Genomic DNA, 27,153 nt, shown 5'->3' on the forward strand with positions numbered 1-27,153 from the left:
TCATATTCATTCATTTGTCCATTCCAGCAATAGATAGCTTCGTGAGCCAGGCATTGTGCAGGGCGGGCAAGGGGGAAGGGAGAGCTGCAGAGCAGGGTACTCCCGATTACACCGGCAGGGGGATGATAACCCAGATGCTATGATAGAGCAGGCTCACAAGAGAAGGGTGCGGAGGAGGGTTATGTTAGAGCAGGCAGATAGCTAGATATGAGCAGAGAAAGGGGGACACAGATCAAATGGCAGGAATTGGGCAGAAAGGAGGGGCACAGGCCAAATGCAGGAAACTACACATGATTTAAGCACCAGGGGTCCCTGAGCAGAGAAAGAAAAGCAGGAACCTTTGGGCTGATAAGGGATCATGCTTTTCGGGGTGACAAGTGGCCTGGAGAAGAACAAAGAAAGGTGAGAAAAGGCAGGAATTTCCAGTGTCCAAATGTAACCTTTTGCTCATTATGCCCTCATTTCAATAAAATTAGCCTTGCAGATCAGAAGTACCCATCATGCACTGACGCCATGACACTCCCGATCCAGACTAACTAAAGACAAAAATCCCTCCTCCCTTCGGGAAGGTGGAGTTGGGATGATAATCAGGGAATACGACCCCAAACCCTTCCCTCCCCAGTGAATATTCCGCCCATTCATTTTTACACCCTATGTAACTAACTTGCCAAAGAAACTCAGGGCAGCCGCTCACCTGAGCCTGCCCGCTCTCCCCTGAGAGTGTACTATCCATCCTTTAATAAATCCTCACTTAACTTTTTTTAACCACTATGTCTTGTCTCTGAATTCCTTCTGGGGCGGGACAAGAACATGGAGCACTGGCTGCATCTATCAGCAAGTTAGAGAAGGCTTCCTGCATAGAGTGACGTTTCATCTGACTTCTGAACATGAGGTCGGATTTAGCTAGGCAAAGAGTGGAGGCCATGCATTCTGACTCCACAAACAGCACACACAGCAGCCCAGGACAGAGACAGAGGGCCGTGCATTCGAGGGATTGAAAGAATTTTAATGGAACAGGAGGTTGGAGTGTAAGTGGAATTGGCAAGAGGCAAGGCTGAAAGTGTAGGCTCTGTGAAGCTGAAGGAGTGAGGCTTGCTCTCTGAGCCTCTGTGCTCAAGTTCCTGGCAGGAGACACACACAGGAAAGTGTAACACAAAGCACCTAGTGCTGTGGTATCAGCCTGAACACACAGTTATGAAAACACACAGAAGGAAGTCCGTAAACCTGCCTCGAGGTGGAGGGGAGAGGAGGACACGGAAGTGAGAAGATTTCAAAAAGGAAATATTATCTGAGCTGAACCTAAAAGGAGTTTAGGATTTTACTTGCATAAAAAAGAACAGGAATCGGGAAGGACATTCCAAGCAAGAGAAAAAACTTGAGCAAAAGCCCTTTCTACCAGTGTCTAAGCTGATGAATAAAAATGTCAGAAACCCCAAACCAATCGTGACTACTGCAACCGAAAGATCCTGTAAACCGTAAGAGTGAACAAAGAACACTGAAGCCATCAAGTCATCAGCAGCTGTCACCACCCCCCAGTGAGGACAGGCCTGCAGCCCGGCCTCTGTAGCCACTCACAGTGGTGCCCTCTGAGGGGACTCAGAATAAGAAAGGACAGGACACTGGCCCTAGATAGCTAGGTGCTTCTCAAAGGGATGAATTCAATGAGCCCAAAGGTTTGCTCCCTCCCATACATAGAAAAGCGCTAAATTCTTTAACTTAAGATGTCTGGCCTTCTTTAGTTAATAAGTAATCTTTTAATGTCCTGACTACCAGGTCTTTGTTGTAAAGCTCCTGTATCTCCTAGCTCCTCCCCTACCTCTTCGGAGCAGTCCCTCAGAGCCATCTGAGAGGCTGTCATCACGGCTTGAGTCTTCCCGCCAAATAAAACCTAACTCTCAACTTTTAGGCTGTGCATTTATTTCAGTCGACACTACCAGAGAGCCTCGGAAAAACCCAAGTTTAGTCAGTGGGCTCAAAGGGTCTTTTTATTTTTTTAAGCTGATCCTGTGCATTCTCTGTATTCTACAACCAACACCCTCTCCTCTTCAGAATTAAGAGTCAGCTTTCCCCACTTTGTGACTGCTTAGGAGGGTACAGAACAATGACTCTCCTGTCTGTCAGAGGAATGAAACATAAAAAAGAAAAAGCCTATTTTAAAGAGAGGGAAAGCCAACTCCCCCTGGGTCTGGCACAATATTAAATTTTATGAGTTACTCAGCAGCCGGCAAGGCACAGAAGGAAGCCAGTGTGAAACCGCCTTTCAAAGTAACCTAAGTTGACAACTAAACTTGCTCGGTGACGGTGACGGGGAGAAAAGGAGTTAACAGAGGCAGAAGTCAAACCTTGCATCCTTCACCTGAGCCTGTCCCTTCCATAGGGTAAGTGCACCTCAAGGAAGCTGGGTGAGGGAATTTAACACTGTCATGACAAAATATCAATACCCAGGCATAGGAGGACATCCCCTCCTGAGTCATCTGCCACCCAAGGTTACAACGAATAAGGTAATAACAGGAAAGCATAGCTTCCTCATGCCAGGCTTGCTGTGCTGGGTTGTAATCACCCAAACAATGACAATCTATTGAAGACAAGCATTCTTTCCCATCCCCCAAACACACAACGCCCCCTCAAAGGAAGGGTGGCATCCTGCACCATAATGGCTAAATTTCCACTCCTGGTTCTGCGTCTTGGCGATGGTTCAGGCAGGTAGGTACGGTCCACGCTTAGGCTGGAGGTGGGACGAATGGACTATTTCATGGTGCCAAGAAAGAGCCAGTCAAAGGAAATTGGATGCCTATGTTGTTATCAACGGAGAGGATCCAAACCACCAGAGAAAAATCCAGGCCATTTACTCTGAGAGCCTTTTTTTAAATTTTTCTTTCAAATTTCCTGTTTTGAGAAGTTGGTGCCTGAAGACACCAACAGCACATCTGATGGCTTGGATTTTCAAAGTCAGATCTTTGCACAGGCCATGTCCCCACTACCACATAAAAACGAATTTAGGAGTAAAAATGAGTATGCTCGAACATTTTTGCCATTTTACGGTTTATTAAATGCCACATTGGAAGATGCTAGGTTTTATAGACTGGAAAGGGCTCTTCAATTAAGAAGGTAAAGAACTGAAGATGAGCCCAACTGTTCTTCCATTTCTAGTGAATACTGAAGATGGAAAAAAAAAAATTAGGTCACATTAGAGTGGTGGTTCTTAAAGTGTTGTCCCTGGACCAGCAGCATCCACATCACCTGGGAACTTATTAGAAAAATAAATGATCAGGCCTCTTTTCTCCAAATGCAATGGTGGGAAACCTGTTTTAATGGTTCCTCCAGGTCACTGGGATGCCTGCTCAAGTTGAAGACCTTTGCACGAGAGCTGGGGTCCTCCACCCTGGCTGCCTGTTGTCATCCCCGGGTGAACACGCTGTTGTGATGCCCTCGCCAACCCCAGGCCAATTCAATCAGAACAACCAGGACTGGTGTCTAGGCACAGCTGCTTTTAACAAGGCTCCTTGGGTGGTGTAACGTGCAGCCAGAGTTAAGAGTCACCATGTACTAGAATAAGAGAGATTTAGGTTAGATACTTTGAGACTTCTGATTTTTAGTTTAACTCAAAGTAATAATGGTCACTAATGAATCATCTTCATCAGAGAAAAAGCTTTTGACAAGAGGAGAGCTTTCCATCTTCATAAGCTAGAAAGGACAGATGCGAAGCTCACCAAAAGCACTGGAACATTGTACCAAACCCAATGGTAGTAACGGTATTTAACAGCTCATCAGCAAAGACAGTTGCTCATCCTGAAAAAGGGGTGGGCTAGTCCGCACATTCCAAAATCATTATAAAAGCAATGCACTCAGAGGCAGTCAGGAGTGACACCACACCTCCCAAACGCCTCAAGTCCCGATGCCACGATCCCCCGAGGGGAGCTCAGAGCCTCCCACTCACTTTTTGGCTTTGGAGACTCAAGTCCTTAGGGTGTATGATAGAGCAGCCTTTTCTCACCAGTGTCTGGTGTTACCCAATGTGCAAAATGGTAACAACCTGTCAGGACAGAACTCCAGGGGGGCCACTCCCACGGGATGGGCAGAGTCTCAGCATCGCTGCTTAACAGATGAGCTGTGAAGTGGGGCCATCCTTCTAACCAGATCACGAAGTTGGCAGAGCATATTTCGTGTGTGCCTCAAACTGGGGTCCACCAGCACAGTTCCAAGGAGCCAGGATTTTTTTTTTTCCCCATATGAAAAGAGACCTGAGTGTTACTAAAGTGAAAGAAGCATTGTACATTCTTCTCAACAGGAAGAGACAACATTCTTGGGGCTGTTTCTGGAGAAATGATGGGCCAACCATCATGCTTTTAAACTATAAGTGAGAGTAAGATCAAACTCTCCCTTAAATTTTTTTTCAAAGATCAAATAGCAAAAGCTGGAACAAGTTCAACAGCTGGCTACTGAATATGCTTATGAAAACATTGCCATCATCATGGCATCCTCACAGAGTGAACTGTAAGTACCCAAGCTCTGAGGCATTACACTCCCTCTGCCCCCAAAAAAAGGATGAGCATAGGAAAAAATGAGAGGGAGAAGACCATGCTTTTGTATCCCCAATGCCTATGATTATGCAGACGTTGGAGTCTGACCACCCTGAGTTTGAATTTTGACCCTGCCGTTTATTGGCTGTCTGGCCTTGAACTTTGTCTTTGAATTTCAGGTTTCCATCTATAAAATGGGAATAACAATGGGAATTACTGTTAGCACTGATCAGGGTGAGCAGAGAGATGACTGGGATTGCGTTTAGCACAGTGACTAAAAAACAGCAAATGAAGAAACAGTTGTGATCATTAATTATTCACTCTTGAACACCCAGCTGAAGCTCCACCTCCCTTGAGAAAGCTCCCTTGACAACAATGCTTACACACACACACATGATCTTTGCAGCTCCAGTACTCCTAGTGTGCATCTAGATTTTATTCATTCTATTATAGTGCAACTGCTTATTTATATGTCTATAAGCATTTTCTTAAGGAAAAAGACATGCCTCTGTGTCCCCAACGCCTGGCACAAACATGGCACATCATATGTACAAATGAGTGAATGAATGAAGCAAGCTAGCTATGCATTCACCTAGAAATGAGATAAGAAAAAACTTAATTAGGATGGTAAGAGTGGAAAGGAAAAGACAGAAGAGAGACAAACAAGGAAATTGATAATAATGGTTGACTCTGGGATATGAGTAGGAAGAAAATACTGTTTTTGCAGAGTTTTCTAATAAAGTCAATCATAGATACAGTTCATCCAGGAAGCCCTTCTCTGAGGATTTGCTAGGGAGGAGAGTTGGGGTAGAGAGAATGGTCACACAAATACTTAGAAAAGGTTTATTGGTTGTTGGGTCTACCCAGTCCTCTGAAACCAGCCCATCCAGGGGAAGATACTCCTGGACATTACTCAAGGACAAGGTCAGGTTGCAACAGGAACCTGAGTCAAATCAAGAACCCTCATTTCTGTCTTCCAAGTCATAAGAACTCGAGGCCAGTGTATTATAACTGTCTCTCAGTCTTTACCGTTGTCGCAACTCCATCTCCCTCATTGTCTTCTGCAGACTCTGTCCTATGGAAGCCCTCCACATACTCCCACTGAGGTTTTCCTTTTGGTCTCATCCCTGCCTAATCTCTGAATGATGTCTACCAATATACATCGGCTTCACTGCCACAGCCATCTCCCTGACACCATCTCACTCCTCACCCTTTCTCTAGAGTCTAACCCGGAGCAATCTGCTCATCCAGAGTCTTAACCATTTCCACCATCACTGGAGAAACAAAACCAAGGAAAATCAGCCAAGAAAGCAGATAACTGGGTCTTCTTGGCTATGCAAGTAAAAAGTTTGCAATATGCCCATACCTAAACCCTGAGAAGGCCTGTCCAACAAGAAATATGGTGACAAAATGCTACATGCTTAACTCCAATCCTGAAACCATCTTTCACAGCCAGGGGGGTTTGTTCCTGGAAAAGCTGACCCGCTGAGGAAGCCATTGCCTTTTATCTTTAGACTTCAACTGCTATTCATCAGCATCAATATTTTAGAACTTCATCAACTCAGCCCTAGTCTGAGTCCAGGACATCTACATCATCGTGAGGACTCACCTCATCCTGACAGCTGAGGACCTCCAAGATGCTGTTCAGTAATTCGACACAGTACTTCTTCTCCTGGACCTGATGTTGCATCTCATCCTTCTGCTCCAGCAGCTCCTTCAGTTCCTTGGTGATGACAGGAAGCAGAATGTCCCGGCATTCTGGAAGGAGGGCAGTTCAGAGGCATCTGAGCATTCTCACTTTTCAGTTTTTCTTTTTTAAATAATGTTTCATTAAATAAATTATTCATGAATATATTCTTCTTGTAAAAAATGTAAATATTAAGAATTAGGTTAAGACTTCCTTAGAATATCATCGTTTACACTTCTGGTCCTTCCCCCAACTCCCACTCCCTAGATACAAACGGTTATTTTATTCTATACATATGTATGTGTATATACATATAAAAATGTACATATGTATATATGTGTGTATATGTGTATATACGTGTGTGTGTATATATATCCGTGTAAAACATGTAGTATCATTTTGATTTGGCTTTTCATTTAAGTAAAACATCACACTGTGATGATAATCCTTCAAGATTTTCTTATATGTTTTACATATGTATGTATCAGTATAAACAACATAGTGTCATTTTGGTTTTTGCCTTTTTATAAAAGGGGACTGTACTGCATATATTGTTCTGTACCTTAATTTTTTTTTCAATTGCCAATATTTTTTGGAGCCCTTTTTATCTTATTACATATAGGGATCAGCATAATTATTTGTAGCTGTTTTATAGTATTCTCTATTATGGACATATTTGTTCATTTAGTCATACTCCTATCTATAGACATTTTCCACTAGCATAAACAGTACAGAAATGAGCAACTTTCCAGTTGCATCCTTGTGCACCACGGCTTTCATTTTAAATAAGTTAAAACCTTTGCAAATCAGTTAACTCTCTTGGTATTGCTGTCTCAGGAAATACCTGGAAAGTTCTGAAGTCTTACACAGCTTTGTTTCTGTATTTCTCTTAAAATGGCAAACATTGAAGGATCAAAAAAAAAAACCAAAACCCACCCAAAATTTCAAGCCATCTCCATCTAGTGCTTCTAAAGCTGAGATATAAATCATATATACCAATTTCATCTTAATTGAGTACAACAAATATGTGTTGAACATCTTTGATGTGGAAGGCACTGTTTTTCTAGAGGTACAGAGAAAATATATGGTTCTCACCCACGAGACACTTAGTATCTGACAGGTGATCAGCAAGAAAATTAATGGCAATGGCAGAGACAGAATAAGATAACGGGGGAGAAGCAGGTACCATCTCTCGTTCTGCCAGCCCACCAGCTACACCTTCTTCTGGCACAGCACCCTGGGGAGCCACCCTGCTATGGGACGTGATCCTAGGGACACTGTCATAAGGCTCTCTGCCCTCCTCTGGACAAGTGCTGGGTACTGACCCTAATTAGGATAATCTCTAGATCTGAACCTTGAGGGAATTTTAATAACAGTAATTGCAGACATTGCTAACATATTGAGTGCTTACAAGGTGCCAGGCACTGTTTCAAGTGTCTTGCATGAATTACCTCAGCCAATCTTGCCAATGACTCTCTAAGAGGTAGACACTGTTATTCCCCCATTTTGCTGATGAGGAGACAGAGGGACACGACCAAGTGTACACAGCCAGTAAGCGGTGGGTCCAGTCTGACCGCAGAGCTAATCGGCCTGCCCAGACGTGCCCTGTGCAGGCTCCCCATGGGTGGCTGCTGCCTCCTCGCCCAGGTCTATGCTGAGTCTCCCTGAAGCCCAGTTCCCCAGCCTTTCCTCTGATTCTTGAACTACTCCCTATCTTCCAAATACATTTATTTTTACTTAAATTTACCAGAATAGGTTTCTGTTGCTCACAACCAGAGAATCCCAACTGGTAGAGTCACAAAATGCCATGAGGGCTTCAGAAGGGAGAAATGACTTATGGTTGGAAGATTCATGGAAGACTTTAGAGGCTCTGACAGAATTGTGACCCTTCTCTCGGAGCACCAATGTCAGTTTGTAATTAAATTCTAATTAGTGTAATTAATTCATGTCCATTCATCCAACCCAAATGTAAACTTCATGAGACAGCCAGCCTAAATCTCACAGTCCATGGATCCTGATAGCAACTCAGTAAATCTTGGTGGAATGAATAGAAGAGCTGTTATTTGAGATGGTCACTGATGAGAAAATAATAACACCATAGGGAGAGTGGGGATTTAGAGAGCAGGGAGAGAGAGTGATTTAGAGTATACGGACCTGGGTAAATAGAATCGTCTCTTGGAAGTAGAATAATGGGAGATAACACTGAAAAGGAAAATTCTTTAAATGTAGTGGGAGATGTCAGGTTACGGTTCTTTGGAAACACCAAATTACAGGCAAATTATAGAAATTTCGATTCATCTTTGGTTAACATTATAGATCAAATCATAGGCCACAAGCTAATGGTACTTTATTTGGACTCATGAGGTTGGCCTAAGGACTACTGAGCATTACAAGGTACTGAGTTAGCCCTTATTCTTTGTTTAAAGAGATAAGAAAAAAGACTGGATAATATTTACATACCAATTATCGTAACATTTCAGTTAAATCTATATTTAGTCCATCTCTTGTCACCATCAAGTTTAATTTTTATCCCAGATCTATTGGCTAAAAGGAGGAAAGAAATCTGCTTCAATGTTCATTCAGAAGTTTGTTTTAAAAGTTATCTTCTAAGACATGTTAACTTGTAACTCTGAAACCTTTCATTTGTTAGAGAAAATTGTATGTGTAGAGAATGCCTGTTGTAGAAAAATTAGGTGACTTCATTTGAAGTTGTGAACTCTGTCATTGGGAGATGAATGGCCTCACCGACTTCATGAAATTTAACTTCTTAATTCTACCTTTACTGATGTCATTATAATTAGACCCAACCAGAAGGTAAGAATTGTGCATTCTCTTAGTAAGTTAGGTTAAAGATTATAAAGGCTTTCTCTTTGAAAAGTTAATTTTGCTAGTAAAGTAAAAAGAGATTTTTAATAAAGTAAATTTAAAACACAACAAAAATCTTATTCCTCCATAGTTCTCTGGGTAAAAGGAGTCACCAAAAGCTGTGTTATAAGGAGATTTGTGTCATTGTAGCATACTGGGTAGCTGGGGGAGGAAAAGTCCAAAGGGCAGAGATCAGTGACTATGCTACTGCAATAGTCCAGGTGCTAACAAATGAGAATAAAGTGCTGGGCTCCACCCCCTAGACTTCTAGCCTCTGATATAACATTCTTGTCTTCTGTTGAAGCTAAAGATTTGATTAGACCTTGCAGGAAGATGGTCTTGAGTTTAAGGCATAAGACAATGTTTTCAATCCTAAAATATCAGCCTTTTGTGATCCCAGATTAAAAATCATTTTAAACTCTCTCCATCCGCAAATGGGATCACTAGGACCTGTAGAGAGGAGGTCTGTAAAGGCAAGACAAAGGGTTCATCCACTGTGGCAGTTAATTAACTCATCCATTCATTTAGGCAGTCAGGCTACATTTTTTGAAGGCTCCCTAAGTGCCAGTCACTATTCTGGGATGGGAGGGAATGGCCAGGGCTTACCTGTCCGTAAGCCATCACAGCAATAGAGCCAACAGAGATAAGAGGCTGACTTAAGCAGACAAGAAAAAAAATCTAGCGTCTTTACCTCCTAGGAGCGGCAGCCTAGTAGTGGCCATAAAATAGAGCTGCAGGATAGCAGAGGTCAGGTTTTTTTCCTTAAAAGTTCATTCTGTTGATATTCTAGTTGAGATACCTCAGTTAGGTACCATTACAAAGATATGAACCCAAGTGGAAAAGACCAGTTGGGAGATTTTAGATGTTAATGAAGACATCCTTGAGAAGTCACCAGTCTTTACATTCTTCTTAAAGTTGAGCAAAATTAGTAGATTCTCGTGGAAAGGTCTGGTAGTGAGCTCTGCATCCTTAGAAATATTTAAGCAGTAAATATTTGGGCAAGGATGAGGAGGAGGTATTCAAAGTATCAGATGAAGGGTTAAACGGAATGACTATGAAGTCCCCACCTAAAGTTCCGTGATTTCATAAAATACAGGTTCAGAGGAAGTGGCAGGGGGATGGATCTATTGGTAAGTGGACACCTTTGCATTGGTTTACAAACCACTGAGGTTGTGGGAGCGGCAGACCGGGGCACAGCAGAAGCAGTGGTTTATCAATCTGAAAATCACCTACTTTACAGATGATCAAAACCAGCATCCCCACAAGACGAAGATTCTTGGTGCTGAGAGTCAGCAAGATTTGAGCTGAGGAAGCCATTAATAACGTGGCCTGTTTTTCAGAAAGTATTTTGTCTTCTCGTTAACCATGGTTTCTCAGAAATGGCTGGCTCTTCTGTTTGGGGATGAGATAATTTTTCTCATTTGTAATTGGAATTGTGAAATTACATTAGTCTGTAAAGCTTCAGGAAGCAGCATTTCTAAATGGCGGCTTGATTGTCAAGCAAACAAACACAAATGGTTTAAAAGATAAATATTGCAGAGCCTTAAATCAATCCTATAGGTAGAGGCAATGAACATCAGAGACCTGCAAACCCAGCCCGGGAAACTGAGCTCGCCAAAGGCTGGGAGATCTGCCATCAGGTGACAAGTCCAAATTATAATTCAGACCAAGCACTTAGGAACCCGCAGAGCGACTCAACTCTGTATTTTCACAGAGAGGAGGTATTTCTGTTGTTTTTCTTTTTTGTCATAGTGATTGCAGAGAGGAAAATGCAGTGTTTCTGAGCTCTGGATTCTTCCTTCTCAGAGAAAGTTTCGTCCTACGGAAGGAAGTACTACTGCCTGAATTCATAGCTCTCTTGAAGTGTGATAATTTTTGCAAGAGTTTCATGACTCAGGGACACTTCCAATAAGATGGTCCTTGTCTTCATCTCCTTCTCCCCAGTATCAGCCCCCTACTTGTCCGCTTTGGAAAACCCTCTTGAGGCACATCAGGCCACAGATACACCTGTGATCGCAGCCACAACCACAGCCTTAGAGGAAAACCCTCTTAAGAACCACGTTGGAACTTGCCTTCTTCCCCACGGGTCTGCGCCTTCTCCTGTGCTCACTCTGAACGAAGACATCCCCAGTCACAGTCACTCACTCAGACTTGACTTCTTCCTCTCTTTATCCCCAGTGTCCGCTCCATCAGGAAATCAAATCCATCCTACCCCTGAGCCAACATCCTGCATCCCCTGTTCCAAGTCTCCCAAACGGATACATCTTCCACTTCCAGTCTCAGCAGCGGGAATTTCCCAAAACTCAAACCTGACCCCGGGACTCCCCTCCTCGAAGTGTTTCCTATGGCCCTCAGGGCGATTTTTATAACTGCTTTGGTCCACAAATGATAAATGCTGGAGAGGATGTGGAGAACAGGGAACCCTCCCACGCTGTTGGTGGGGATGCAGTTCGGTGCAGCCACTATGGAAAGCAGTACGGAGATCTCTCAAAAAACTAAGAACAGACTTACTCACTCCTGGGCATATATCCAGAGGGAATTCTAATTCAAAAAGATACCTGCACCTCAGTGTTCATAGCAGCACCATATACAATAGTCAAGACATGGAAACAACCTAAACGTCCATAGACAGATGACTGGATAAAGAAGCCATAGTATAGTTAGACAATGGAATACTGAAGGGGGTGGGAAGGGATAAATTGGGAGTTAGAGATTTGCAGATACTAACTACTATACATAAAATAGATAAACAACTTTCTTCTGTATAGCACAGGGAACTATATTCAATATCTTGTAGTAACCTATAATGAAAAAGAATATGAAAATGAATATATTTATGTGTGTGTATACATATATATATATATATGTATGTGTGTGTATATATATATATACACACACATTGAAACATCGTGTTGTACACCAGACATTGACACAACATTGTAAACTGACTATATACTTCATTTATAAAAAAAAGATTATAAATGCTTTGGCACAGCTGAAGTCCCTTTGTGGGCAGACCCTTCCTTACTTCTCTACCCTCCACCTCCCACATCCCTCACCATGGCCTCTCTTTCTCTTGCTTCTAAGTTCTCGCACATTATCTTCTTTGCCTATAATGTACTTATCCCACCCATCTTCACGAGACTAACTGCTCCATGCCTTCTGGGTCTTACCTTAGATGCCAAATCCCCTAAGACAACATTCCTGACACCCCAACTCTGACTTGGGTGATCCTGTTCCATGCTCCTGTAGCACCCAGACTAGAATTCCATCTCCCCATTTTTCACACGATGTGGCCATTGTCTATGTAACAGGACAACCAGTGAGATTCTTGTGGTCATCCCAGAAATAAAGCTGAGGCCCAAAGCTGAGGACCAGTGGTGCAACTACCCCACATTCCAAATTCAAATCATCTTTCATCATCCTTCATGGTTTTTTAAGAGGTACCAGTTCAGTACCAGCCCTACATCAACCTGCACACACCTCATCCCGGAACTGAGGGAGGGTCTGCAGAGGCCTCTGGATACAAAGCAACGCCCATACAAAGAAGCGACTGCCTCTCTTCCCCGAAGCTGAGGTGGAGGGAGAGGGTCAAAAGAATCACTCATGAAACATGAAGAAGAGACAGCACTTTACGTCCCCACTAGGGAAATGGTTGCTGATCTTCCATCCCAGGTACCTCTTGGCTTCAGCAGCAGAATGGAGAGAGTTGAGAACACTCGGGAGCCCCTCTCTTACTCTGGGGAGAAAGGTCAAACACACAAGGTGTCTGTGTCTGGGCCTCAGTCACGCCCTCGGTGTGGTTACCCCGTTTCTAAGCCTGCCTGTGGCAGCATTCACTTGGAATTTCTCTCCACTCACAGCCAGCCCCTTCCTTGGCCACCATCATGGCTTAATGGACTCTTCAAGCCTGTTCGATTTTTCACAGGCTTTAAGGTGAAACTCATTCTGCTGTGGTCAAGTTCCTATTGACTGAAAGGCGAATTCAGCTCAGCTTGACCCTCCTGGGGGACAGTGAGGAACTTGTGCTGGTCAAGCCTCGCTCTGCCCCCGACCCCGAGCCTTTCGGCGAGCAGGGAAGACCCCTGACTGAAATCTAACATTCTCCATGGGCGAGGCTGAGCCGTGTAAGCCCAGGTCTACGTTGCTGCTGTCCTTCTGTTTGGTGGGGGGAGCACTGGCGGATGTCAGAGGCCAGCTGGCTCCATCAGCTAGACACGAAGGAGGACTGCCATACACGGCGCCAGTCTGACACCAATTTGTTCTCACAGGCTCCCTCCTCTCACAACCTCCCTCCTCCAGCCAGTGTGTCACAAAGAAAAGTAATTCCACCCACTGGGAAATCAATAACTACCCACAAACTTCACATTCCAGGTCAAGTTACAAGCCTTTTACAACTCTACCAGCGTTGTTCCCCAACGCATTCTTCAAGCGGCAACTCATGATTCACTGCCCTTACCTTCCCAGAAACAGGCCTAATTACAACATCCAGCATCATCACTCACTCCCCCTCCAGCCTGCCCACCGCCACGATGTGCATCTCCACTTTACGGACCCCCGAGGGCCAAAATATGTCTCCCCAGCTCAACAAATACAGCCTAGTTAGAGATTTCAGAACTCAGCAACGACGGAAATTCTCTTCAGGCACCTTAGATGGGGGGGAGTGAAAATATAATTAGGCAGTAAATCCTAAAGAAGAAATGTACTTTCAGAACTTTATTCAAGATACCCACTTAAAGTCCAAGCCAAGCTATTGCTTCTGTCACATATCCTTTATATTTAACATAAAGCGTGGTAGGTAATGCACTAAACCTACCAGCGAAGAAGGTAATAAGATGGAGTTTGCCATTCAGAAGCACAGTGATGGAGGGAAGCGGAGATTGATGCGCCAGGGCTGGAATTTTTAAGATGATGTGAGTATGCTTATGTGCAGGAAAGTCACACTGATTATAAAAATAATTTGTAAGCTCTGACAGTCTTTGTGCATATATTCATATTCTTAAGCATATATATGTACATATACATATGAATACTTACTGCAGCAGGCACTGTTCACATGGATTTTATATTCTAGTGGAATATCAGAAACAATTTAAGAAGGTAATAATTGTCTTAGTTTGGAGTCTCCAGAAGCAGACTCTGAGATGAGGTTTGAGTGAAGGTGACTTACTTATTAGGAAGTGTTCCAAAAAGCACTGGAAAGGGGGACGGGAAGGAGGCCAGGCAGGCTGCACGCACAGGCAAGTCTCACAGAAAAGGCGCTCTGGGGACAGTGCGGGCCACGGGAGCAGAGCAGCTGGAGTGTGTAGACCGTGGGGGTGGGCAGTCCCAGGCCCTTTGGGTGCTCTCAGTGTCCAGGCAGAGCCGGCCCCTGCAGCCTGGGGACAGCCGGAGAAGGCAGGGGCTGGCTGTTGGGAGCGAGAGTCCTCTTTGTGCACAAAAAATGATCTCAGATTGCAGGAGATGTGGGCAGAGTCCGGACAGTTGGTGCTACTACAACCAACACCAATTGCTGCCTGCAAGACAACTGACTGGGTAACCTGGGAAGATTGTTCCATGTGGGACAGTTAAGAAGGCCTCTCTGAGCGGGAGAACTTGAGCTGAGACCCGAGGGTCAGAAGAGAACAGCCTACAAAGACCTCACAGAAAACCATTCTGAGCAGAGGAAATGGCATGGGAAGGCCCTGGGGTGGAAATCTGCTTAACATGTTGGAGGAACCCCATGGAAACGAGTCCGGCCAGGTTACAGGAAATGGGGAGCATCACTGTGAGATGACAAACTTGGAAAGTGGTAAGAAGTGTGAGTGCTGGGTGGAGATAAACATGTCTTCTTTTGTATTTTTAATAGAAGGTAGGTATGAGACCAGAGAAAAAGGCCGAAGAACACTGAGGAGGATCTTTGTAGAGGAGAAAAAGGGGTCTAATGTTTCTGAGCCCCCACTCTCTACCAGGCATTCTCTCTATGAAGAAGTGTATCATTCGTACCTATTTTATGGATGAGGAAACTGAAGCTCAGAGAGGCTCAGTAACTTGCCTAAGATCACACAGCTAGTAAGTGGCAGAGCTGGGATTTAAACCTAGGGAATACGAACCCAGAGCCCATGTTCACATCTACTAAACTGCTCTGTCTCCTTACTATAACCGTAAAGGAGAGAGAAGATGAAAACTTGATTAGTTTGTAGCAGGAGACACAAAGGAAAATGGACAGACTTGGGTTATAGTTTAGAGACAGAATCAATGTCTGGCTGATGGCTTAGATGTGCTATATGTACGTGTGTGTGAGCATATGCATTCTGAACGCCTGAGTGAGAGAATAATAGAGTCATTTTAGGGTTTATCAAATTAGGATCCAGTCATAAAGACCATTTCACTGCCCCAAGTAGCAAGAAAGACCCCCGGCCACATTTCTCCGCCGGTGTGCAGCGGCTGTGGGGATGAGCCACCATCATGCCTTCCGGAAGCTATGAGGGCCTGATCACCGTGTCCTGATAGGTGCTTGCACTTCTGGTTACCCCTTCCCACTTCCCAAGATCACTTACACTGCCACCGCGGACCAGCCTCCTCCCTGCCAGCACACTCATTAAACCACAATCAGGCTCCACAGAAAGTGCTTTTAGGAAAATAAAGGTGCAGATATGGCCAACTGAGTCATGACCCAGAACTTGATTTCTTCCCTAATGCTTAGAGCGATTACACTCACGGTGCCACAACACAAGAGTGTGGCTCAGCCTGTTAGAAGACTGTCCCACCCACCTCCTAACCCTGGCTAATGGGAAGAGAAGCAAATGAAAAGCTTGGGGCTGAACCGATTGGCCCCTACCCTGGATAATCCGGGCAGCCTTTAAGGGAGGCTTCTCATCCAAGCAACGAGCTCCATTTCAAATTCATGCAAGAGGAGAAAACGAGTTAAGGCTTTTTGACTGCAAAGAGCTAGGTCTAACATCCCTTGCCCCCATTTTGTTCCAAGTCAGTGACATCTGGAATTCAAATCCATTTATAAGCACTTAGGGTACCTGTTAGAACAGTCAGTACCGCCCACACCCCTCCAGCCCTTATCACCCTTGACCCACCGCCTCTCTTCTGCACCACGCTGCACAGATCCTCTAACCCCTTCGCCCCAGCCCCCGTCTCCTCTGGAGGCTCACACAGTTCCCCAGCTCCATGAATTTCAATCTTTACTTAACCATGACCCCTTTCAACTTTTACTCTCTCTGAGCCAATGTGTGGTCACATACTCAAATTTCTCAGCAGTAGGAGTCATTATAGCAGACATATTTTAATAAAGAGTAGAAATCACTTGTCTAGAAACCCACTGAGAAGGAAAGTGAGTGGCGGTGTGGAGTATGCAGTGTGGGAGCCATGTAACATATGTGGAACTCCTGCTGGGTTCCGGGCACAATATTGGGAACTTAATCCTTACCAAAACCTGTTCTCATATGGCACTGTCCCCATTTTACAGATGAGAAAATAGGAGCTCTAAGCAGCTTGCCCAGCTTAGCTAGTGTGACCCCAGCAGAGGCAAGATTTCAACGCAGACCACTGTCTGACTCCCATGCACAAGCACTATTGCAACTTCACTTGTAGGCTCATGAGTGTAGACAGTTATTCCCAACTCCCAGATTCTGCCAACTGGAGGCAGCCACCCTTTGAATCTGTCAGCCTCCTTGAGCTGGCCTTAAATAGAAAATTCAAGACTCTGGCTGGCTGGTTTGTTTCGTGTTTGGTTATTTTACATGTTTTGGTGAAGGGTACAGTACCAGCAGAATAAAACAAAGTCACAATTCTAGAATCATAGAATTAAACAATCATGAACATTCATCAGCTCAGTGACTTTAGTCTGCCGTTCAGTCACTCACTTTTCATTTTTTTAAATGCAACCAACCATTTATTCTACTCCAATTGGTTGAGCTTACCCATCTCATTAGAGTTGGCCAGGAAACAGCAGTCGTGACCTTCCAACCGCTCACTCCCTGTTCCTCGGGAGACAGTGAGAGCCTGGGGTGAGACACCTCACCTCAACCGAGTCATGTCTCCTGCAGCTCCTAGCACAACGCCTGTCACACAGTAGGATTCTAATAAGTGTTAGATGAATGAACGCGTGTTTGCTGATTTCAGGGAGGGAGGGAGAGAGAGAGAGAGCCCTGTCTGCCTACCTGGAGGGCAGCTCTCAGAACCAGAAACCTATTCAGTATTGGGTTATCGCAGTATTCATTATCCTGTACTGTCACTGAAGACGGCAGTAGCTGGGGGCTGGAGGAAAGGCATTCAGGGGGAAAGTGTGTATGTGTTTCTTCACCTTCACCACTTCTCCTGAGCAGCCCGTTCTTGCAACATCTTCCCCGTCTTGGCTTTGCCTTATCCCAGAGGCAGATGTGGGGGAGTGGGCAGAACTCTGCATGGAGGGTCAAGAGACTTCGGTCTGAATCCCAGACTTACTACCACCAGGCTGCACGATGTTGAATAGGTCATTTTACCTCCCCTCCTCCAAAAACGGGGATTAAAATGCCCATAAGAGGGTCCAAGTAGAACATACAAACTCAGCTGGGGTTATAGGCATACCTCACAGATATGGCAGGTTTGGTTTCAGACCACCACAAAAAAGCACAGTATCACAAATAAAACAAGTCACATGAGTTTTTTGGTTTCCCACTGCACACAGAAGTTATGTTTACACTATCCTATAATCTATTAAGTGCACAATAGCATTACATCTAAAAAAAAAACACATACCATAATTTTAAAATGCTTTATTGCTAAAAAAAAAAAATGCTACCATCTGTCAACACAGGGTTGCCACAAACTTCTAATTTGTTTAAAAAAAAAAGGTACTATCCGTTAAATGCAATAAATGAGGCACGATGAAATGGGATACGCCTGTATTAAGTATGTTGTGGCATAGGGATCTGATGCTGCACTTAAGAAGTTCCTGAGACCAAAGCAGAGCATACTGAAACTTCAGTAGCTGACACAGACCTGGTCCAGACTTACTAGCACGAAATGGACTTGAAGCTATCATCTGCCTCATTCAAACAAAGTGCGCTTTCGTCTGAAATACCAAACTTAGGGAATTGAGTTCCAAGAGGAGGGAATAAATTGAAATGATTGGGATATACGCCTCAGATTCTCATGCTCCCTTTTGTAAGTGGATGGACTCAAAGAGGACTCAGGCAAGCTTTCTCCGAGCATTCTTTTACATTTCTTTTTGCAACTTAGAATAATGATGCCACTTACCGGCAATCCTCAAGCTGCCCATGAACAATCCTGTATCGCTGTCATCACAAACCTTACAAATACCAAAAAGAACAAAAACCAACAGCAATGTTTTGGATCAATATGAGCAGCCAGCATTCCATTTCTGAGAAAAGTGCACATTAAAAGCCTCTTGTTTGCATTTTAAGGCTAACAGAGGGGCCCTTCATTTCAGAGAATTAAATGAGAAAATTCTCCTGGATTCAACTATTAGCAAAATGGAATGGTTGTGCAATTGTTTCCAATCATCATCTGATTCTCTCCTTCCCTCACCTTTCCCATAATGGCTCCAAAGGAGAGGAGGCTGGGGTCCCTCTCATTCACAGCCCCACATGTTTAAAATCTAGTGTTGCTTCTTACAAAGGGAAAACAGACAAGTGAAATATCTTTCAAACCAGCTGAAGAACTGGAAGCAAACTTCAAAGAGGAAGGGGAAAAAAATTCACTGCCACCCTCCCACCATGTACCTGCCCAAAGGAAAATGGGAATGTAAAGAATTTCTCCTTCTGGTCTGGTTTTCTTTTCTAAAAACACTCAGCGAAGGAGGCGGAGGAGAGAGACAGCCTTGCGGGGCAGGGGCTCTTGCCTGCTTCGTGTCTCCATCCATGCAGCAGAGCCAACGCGAGCCCTCCCCTGGAAGGCCCAGAGCAAAAGAGCGATTGAAGAAACGAAACATGCTCAGGCCCAATATTGGAATGAGAAGATCAAAGAGACCCTGTTTGGATTCTGAAGCCCATGAAGACGAAACCGGGAAAGGGTGAGAGGGAGAAAGTAAAGAGAATAAATGTCAGTGTGCAAAGGAAGGACAATATATGGTCCTTTACCCGTGGGGCAGGGGTAGTCCAGCCGTAACAAAGAAAAGAACCAGTCAATTGATGGGAACAGTATGAAAAATACATACAATCAAACACACTGCGTTTTCAATTATGTTCAGTCCCAGCCGATGAATCTTAGGTTGTACTCCTATGAAACTGGCATTAATATTTTATTTTAGGCATGACATGTTGATGTATTTATTTTTAGTTACACTTATTTCTTCCTGTGCTACCTTAGTACAAAAAGGAGATGACATGCCAACGTAAAAGGTAACATAAGGGCTCCAGTTACCCACAAAATGTAGCTGCTCACTTCTGCGATAAACTGTCAGGGCAATGAAGGAAACCACCCAAGGTCGAGAGTACGTGGAGCCCTGGGGTAGAAGAGAACCAATTCCTTGAAACACAGCTTTTTCTGGCACTTTAGGAGATTTTTCATATTTTGAATTTTAATGTGAATGTCTTACATTAAGTTTAGTCGTCATTAGCTGCTTTTAACATCAAATTGTGGAATTTTAGCTCTAAAAGAAGTGACAGAAGCTAATGGTTCCGACTCATTTGACTCGTTTGACTGTGTTGTGCGTGCACATAAAACATGGAAACAATAAAAGGAGGCGGGCTCGTGACCAGATGCTTGTCCTTACCTGTCCTTCAGTTATTTCTCATGTGAACATGTAACATTTATGGAGTGCAAATGTCAAGCATCGTATATAGCACAGGGGTGTACAGGACCAGGACATAAATGGTAAAGAGAGAGAGAAGTGACCAGACTCAAGGCATCTATGGGAAAGATTCCAAGGCCTTAGTGATTGATTGAAAGTGAAAAATGAGGCCTAAGAAGATTTGAGGTCTAGCTTCAAATGACTGGCAGAAAAATAATGGAAGGGGAGAAGGTTTTCATGAATAGAATGAATCCGATTTTGGAAATGTTGAGTCTGAGTACCTGTAAGGCATTCAAATGAAGATGTCAAAGGCGCAGAGGTCTGCAAATGATCTCATATAAATGGGCAAGCATCAATTCAACTATATGAATGATTCACTGAACATGGCCACCGCCCGTAAGGAATGTATAATAAGTAATTACAGTGCATTTAGCAGAGAGCAGCTTATTAAAGTGCATTTGGTGATAATCATGAAGATCATAATGAAATGAAAAGAAAGAGAAGGAAAAGGAGGGGAAAGAAAATACAGAAGACAAGGAAGAGGCGAAGAAAAAGCAGCTGGGGTCTGAATGGGGACTGACCGGGGAAGACATGGTTACAGGAAGCTGGGATAAGGGAGATTAGAGGCGCTTGGAAACGTGAGGGTTTGCACTTGAAATTTTTAGCTCATCCCAAAGACAGAGTTTAAACAGAGCCCAAAGAGGGGTACGCAGTGTGAATGCCCAGGTGATCAACACTGTCACTTTACCAAGCAGTGCCAGTCAAGTAGGAACCAGAGAGCAGGGTGTGCAGGGAACAACAGTCAAGGACTATTTCTAGAGCACTTACAATGCACCTGACTGCTGACAATGGGATGGAACAGCTTCCCCTCAAGGACTCTCTTGCTCGAGCCCAAGACAATGCAAAGGGATGAACTGGACTGTGAAGAGGAGGAATGGAGAGAGCTGTCAGCCGTTAGGGAGGCTTGGTTCTCACTCTGCTGATGTGCCTAATATGTACCAGGCCAGTGATAAGGAGGAACAGAGTGTGGATATTAAGGGCAGGAATCTCAGTTACTGTTTGTGTGACCTTGGGCAAGTCACGATATCTCTAAATCTTTGTGTCTATTTTAAAAAATTTTTTCTTTTGTTTGCTTTTTTGTTTTGGGGGAGGTAATTAGGTATTTATTTATTTTGATGGAGGCACTGGGGATTGAACCCAAGACCTTGTGCATGCCAGGGGTGCACTCTACCACTCAGCTATACCCTCCCCCGAAATCTTTGTGTCTTTTTCAGTAAAGTGGAGATAATAAGAGCGCCTCCCTTCACAAGGCTGTGAGAATTAACTAAGAGTATGTAAAACACTTAGACCAGCGCACCTGGCCCATAAGCAACATGGAAATATAAGCTAATATTATTTAATTTTTAAAAATATTCACAGGTAACCTTCTGGGTAATGGAATTACGCTATAATTTGACATGGGTGGTGGTTGTGTGGGTGTCCATGGATGTAAAAAAAAATTCACTGAGCTGTACACTTCAGGTTTGTACATTTCACTATACATAAACTGTACCAAAATTTAAAATATACATTGCTACCAGGTAGGCATCAGTATTTTCCCTGTTTGACAGGTGTACACAGTGAGGCTTGAGGAAGTTAAGCAAATTGCCTGAAATACTGTGCCCGGTCTCACACTCGGACATTCAAACTCAAGAGCCTATGCCCTTAAGGATTGGGTATGAGTTCATGTGTTAGCTGAGCCCTGGTCCTCTGTAGGGATCCAGAGATGCTGTCCCCAGCTCTACCTCAAGAATCTCTTGCATGAAGAGAGAGCAGCTCTTCCTTCCTCTTCCCATCCTTTCCCCCACCTTCCACTCTCTTCTCATCTCAGCTCAGTTCCATTGTCTCATTAACTATTAAAACCCAAATCCCTGCCAAGTAACAACCTGGCTGGTGATGAAGTGCACACAGCCCAGCAGGGGAACACCCAGCAGAAGACTGGCAGTGATTAAGAACTGAAGGGAACACACCCCGAGCTCTCCAGATTCCTCGGGGGCCTACGATGCCCCGCTATGAACCGAAGTGCACGCACTCTAAGTATGCATGCAGCTCTTGCCAAGACAAAGAGCATCAGGCAGGGAAGAGTGAGTGATCATAATTTATGAGGTGCCGTAGAAATTAATTTTGTATGCCTCCTCCATTAGCAGTGTGTCTGAATTAACTTTAATATGCAAGTTATCGTGTTAATCTTGGATACTAAAAAAGAATGTATCATCATTAACCTTCCTAGCCCTGCATTTAGCAATGCAGCCTTTTTGTTACCCCTAACAGAAGCAGCATCATTTCTTGGCATCTCAGTACTCCACCTATCTGTATGCAGTCCCACCAGTCACTTTGTAAAATCTCTGCTGATTCAGAAGCCCATTTCTCAAACATCTGACTCTTAACTGACCGTAAGTCACCAGAAGTTGACTCCACCTTCCTTTTTTTTTTCCCCCCAGATTCCTCTAAACGAGAATAAATTTTCTGCTGATGGAACGTTCCACAAAAAGCACACAAGGGCCAGTAGGAGGAGGCCCACTGGAGAAGGAGACATGAATAAGTTCTGTGTGATATTTTTGAAAAGCTAGCTCATGTCAGGCTAGCAGTAACTGGCCTTCAGAACCCCCGCATCTCCGGGGTTCTAAATTATAGAAACAGGAACTTTTGCTTCAGGGAACAGGAAAAAAAATTAGGCAATACTGGAAGATTGGCTGTTAAAGATAATGGGGAAATCATCCACATAGTGTAACCTAGCCCATCTTTCTTTCCATCTGTTCACTTCATAGAGGTAAATTATAGGATAAAAGAAACCTGCACTGATGAATAACTTTAATATTCCTATTCTGTTCATCCCATATATTCTAACCTTTAAGATGCGATAATAGTGAGGACATGTTTGATAAATCGCCTTTTGCCACCTTTTTCTTTCATTCATATCCTCTCATTGAACAGCAAGATAATCAGAAATTAAAGAACTTTTTAGAAGGGGAAAACAAGACAGGAATGAGGTCTAAAATAGACTCTTAAAATAGAGCATCAGTCCCTGAAAAATAAAGCCAGTTTCTGTTCTCAATAAATGCAACAGTATATAGTTTATAATTTTAAATGTACACAAAAATACATACACACTGTAACTAAATTGGCTACCAACCCAACTTTTTGGCTTGTAGAAAATTTACCAATAATGAGATCACCAACATATGTGAGTTTATCTCTGCTACATGGGTAGTTTCTACGTTCTCCTTTTCAAATAATTGTTTTTCTGACTGTTATATAAAAAAGGCATGACATGAATAAGAAGGAAACTGGGATTCAGCCACATCTATCCTCAAAAAGGCTTAGGGCCTTCTAAAGGGCAGAATCAAATATTTTCCAAGCTTTAGTTAACCATTATTTTTGACAATGTGAAACCTACCATGTACTCCTCATAACTTACAGCCTCCACTATTGTTTATTTATTATTTTTTCATAAAGTAGATTCCTTCTAGTCTGCTCACATTTATTTTAAAAGAAAAATTTTGCTTCTTCAAATGGAAAACCAGTATCACTTGCCATAGATGGAAAGTGTGACAATCAATATTACGAAAACAAATCACTTTTATTAAATCCTAAGAGATCCTTAAACCTGAGGTCTGCTCCCTCTTTGCTATCAAAGGAGATTAGAAGAGAAAGATTAAAGGCAAACAGCAGAGGTATACCATCCTTGACATAATCAGAAAGACTGAAAAAGAGCTGAGAAAGAATGAATGGTTTTCTGCTTCTGTGATACAGCACTTCAGCTAGGCATACCTAAAATTATCCTTCATGACATGGTGCTTGAGAAACACAGTAAAAAAACCCCACCAAAATCGGGATCTCTGGCTTCCCATCACTGTGACTAACCTGTGGTATGACCTTGGGCAGGTCATGTCCATTCTTTGGACCAGTTTCCTCAGCTGTAAAATGAGGAGGCTGGATTAGGCAATCTCTCCAAGGAGTCGCTCACCTCCAGGCATCTGTGTTTTGTGAAGCCTTTAAACACGTTCTAGAGTATCTCCCCATCATCTAAAATACATGGTTGCTAATTGCATTTACCCTATTATCTGAAAGTCTTACCAGGAATAGCAAAGATTTGAAAAGATCAGCTACTTTTGGGGCAAAAGAGCCTTTTGAAGTTGTTGTGCAGGAAAAAAAAAAATCGATAAAATCGACTGCAATTCAAGCACAACAGAAGCTGACTCTCTGGAATATATACCTGCGCACATCCCTCAGCTTGGAAGTCAGTGGGCAAAGCACTGCCTTTAAATTGGCCTTACAAACCATCACCTAATCATTTGCTTAAGTCAAGTAGCAGTGTATGTCAAGGGAGTAAAAAAGGTGCTGATTCAAAATACCAGCTGTATTGAAAGTAGACTGGGGGGGGGGGGCGGAAACAGATCAGTAGTTAAAATCGAGCTAAAGTAACTGTAAGCTTGCTCATTAGCAAGAGCTGGCATAGTTAAGCAAGTTTCTCCATCTTTAAAAGAATGACAATAATCTACTTTACAAGGTTTCCATATGAAATTATACAAAGTAACTATTATCATAATTACAGTTGTAGGTATGTTAATCTTCATTCTCATAGTTTTTTTTCCTGTCTTGAAATTCTGTAAAAATCAATTTAAGCAAGATTTTATTTTCAGTGCTCTACTTGGGCTCCAATTCTGAACTGACAATAACAAAAATGAATATAATAATTATAAATGAATAATTTATAAAAATAATAATTGTCCTTTTATTAAGTTTAAGCTACCATTTATGGAAACTGTCTACCATCCAGGAACTGTGCTAAGTATTATGTCATTTAATATTCACATCAATCCTGTTCTTGTCCCCATTTTACAGATAAAGAAACTGAGAACCAAAGAAGTGATGTGACTTTTCCAAAGTCACTGATGGATACAGCTCAGAGATTATGAAACCTCACAGTATCTCTCCTGATCTCAGTAAGTCTTTGATGAGGGGATCATCCAAGAAGCCTTCTTTATACTTTGGGGGCCAAAATCAAATCATGAAAAAAAAATCAGAGATTACCAAAATCTAGTTTAATAAACTGAGAAAGGCTAAAAAGTCACAGTTCCAAAGTGCTCTCATGTTTGTGCTTTTTAAAAAGTAATTTTTTAGATATTACAAACAACAAGAAAAAAGACTTAAACATCACCTAGCTCTCGCCTCTGAACTCCCATGGCTCTTGGCTTACATCTCTGCTGTAGAATATTCATCCTGCATTTTAATAAGGAGTGCCTCATTTTGCAAATGCAGGCAAGCTCCTTGAGAACGTCACCAGATTTTTGCCAACTTTGTATTTTCTAAACGGCTACTCGGTGTTTTGTTTATAGCAGAGGATCAATAAACATTTCTTGAATTAGAAAACCTGTTCTAAACATTGCCTCTCTTTGTTAAAAAGGTGGCCCCATCTATCCCGTATGGGATTTGGATGTCAGAGAAGCAGTTAAAGAGACAGGTCTTGAGGTGACAGCAAAAACTTGGACCAAAGATTAAGGCTGGGGGTGTGTTTAAGCACCCAGATGACACTGAGCCACAGGAGTGGGTGAACTCCTTGAGGCAAGAGCAGGCAGAGCAAAGCTGGAATACAGCTGAGCCCTGGAGCCCGGAGTCATGGTCAAATGACCTGAATCTGCTCCAGGGCAATACTCCTCCTCTCTCTGGGCCCCTCATTCCTGACCCTCGGGCGTGGAAAGAAAGGGTGTGGAGAGCTGCAGCCACACAGCAGAGCATTCTGAGGTTGTCCCTCTTCCCCAGGGCCAGCCAGGAGACAGACACAGTGGAGGAGCTGATCAGATATAGGCTTGGGGAGTAAAAGAAGCCTGGTCGCAAGGAAGGCGCCTGGACGCCAGAGTTGCTCCCTCTCTCTGGAACAAGAGCAAGAAAGCCATCACTCAGGCTCCCCTCCACAAATCCCAGGGTCTGTCTCTTGACGAATGAGTCCCAGATCTCCTGATGAACTGGGAAGAGGGAACGATACATCTTACGCTCATAGAGTTATTGTCTCCTTTTCCTGCTGAACCACAGTACAGGCCATTTTTCTGTTGGCAGACTGGTCCCACCGCCTATCAAGATTTGCACCTCGCGGTAGGCCTCTGAAACACCACAAATTTTCCTGAGAGGTAACTGGGACCTGCTTGATTTCTCGACACAGGCCTCAAACAGACAGCAGAGAGCTGCAGTGAACCTCTTGCTGCCCGGGCTCTAATTGATTTTTTAAACCCGTGGCTGCAACCAGAGGGAAGCCCAGAATCCCCATAAACCAAACCAAAGCAAACAAAGCAACTCGTGGCACACGCAGGTTCTGGCAAATCTGGAACACGGCCAGGGGCAAGCCTGATGAAAAGTCATTGTTTTATATCCATAGAAATATTTGCATGGAGAGAAAACTCCAACAGAGCAACTCCATTGTTCTAACGGCTGCCCTCTCTCTCCAAGGGCTCAGAAATCCAGGTCTCCCAACCCCCCTGCCAGGAAATACAGAGCCAGTTCGGACAAACTGCTCCGTGATACACCATGGACTTACCACGGCCCGTATGGACAATACACGGCCCAGGATGCGTCTGAACACAGGAGTCCTTCCTGTCTTTCATGTCAAGCTGACACTAGTGCCCTCAAAACCCCAGGATGACTATATGTTTTTCAAGCAGTGTTAATCATACTCGAAGTTGCTGCCTCTTTTTCTATGCTGTTCTAGCAACACAGACTGGCCGACTCTCAGAGACAGACAAGATCTTAGAGATCGAGCTCTCTGACGATGCACATCAGAAATCATGAGCCCAGAGAGGTTAAGTGGTTTGTCCAAGGTCACACAGCTTATTAGTAGCTTTCCTGGATTGGAGTTTAGATCTTCCAACTCCTCGTACAGTGTTTCCTCCAACAGACTACGTTACCTTCCTTCACCCCTTAAACACTTATTGAGTACCTACTCAGTGCCAGTTATTTAGAAGACTCTTTACTTGAACTCAACACGGTTGTGCTGTACAAATAGGAGGAAAATCTCAGAGAAGCATCAGAAAGAGGAGGGCCTCCCAGATCCAGAATATGTGGCTTCTCACTGCATTTGCCTGACTTAGGACAAGCCACATGTGAACGGGGAAGAAGCTCCACGTGGCCAGAAGCTGCCCAGAGGTCCTACACTGGGCGCCAAATTACTTTATCTCATTATCGTGGGAGGAGGAGTTTACAACTTTCCCATCTGTGGGAAGATTCACTAGGGGGAGGCGTGTGAGAATGATCCAACACACATTTAAAAGCAAAAAAACAAAAACACACTTTCATTATTTGCGGGGTGGGGGTTAGCGCTGCTT

At 43.6% G+C, this 27,153-nt stretch overlaps 1 protein-coding gene across 1 annotated transcript in view; it reads right to left on the reverse strand.

The window, feature by feature from the left end:
- DOCK2 (dedicator of cytokinesis 2) overlaps positions 1–27,153 on the reverse strand; it is a 371,332-nt gene that overhangs the window by 231,533 nt on the left and 112,646 nt on the right. The window contains exon 26 of the mRNA XM_010972245.3: positions 6,130–6,278. Coding sequence (XP_010970547.2) covers positions 6,130–6,278 — 149 coding nt within the window. The remainder of the gene's footprint in view (positions 1–6,129; positions 6,279–27,153) is intronic.

This window comes from Camelus bactrianus, chromosome 22 (assembly GCF_048773025.1).
Source record: "Camelus bactrianus isolate YW-2024 breed Bactrian camel chromosome 22, ASM4877302v1, whole genome shotgun sequence".
In the NCBI taxonomy this organism is placed as follows: domain Eukaryota; kingdom Metazoa; phylum Chordata; class Mammalia; order Artiodactyla; family Camelidae; genus Camelus; species Camelus bactrianus.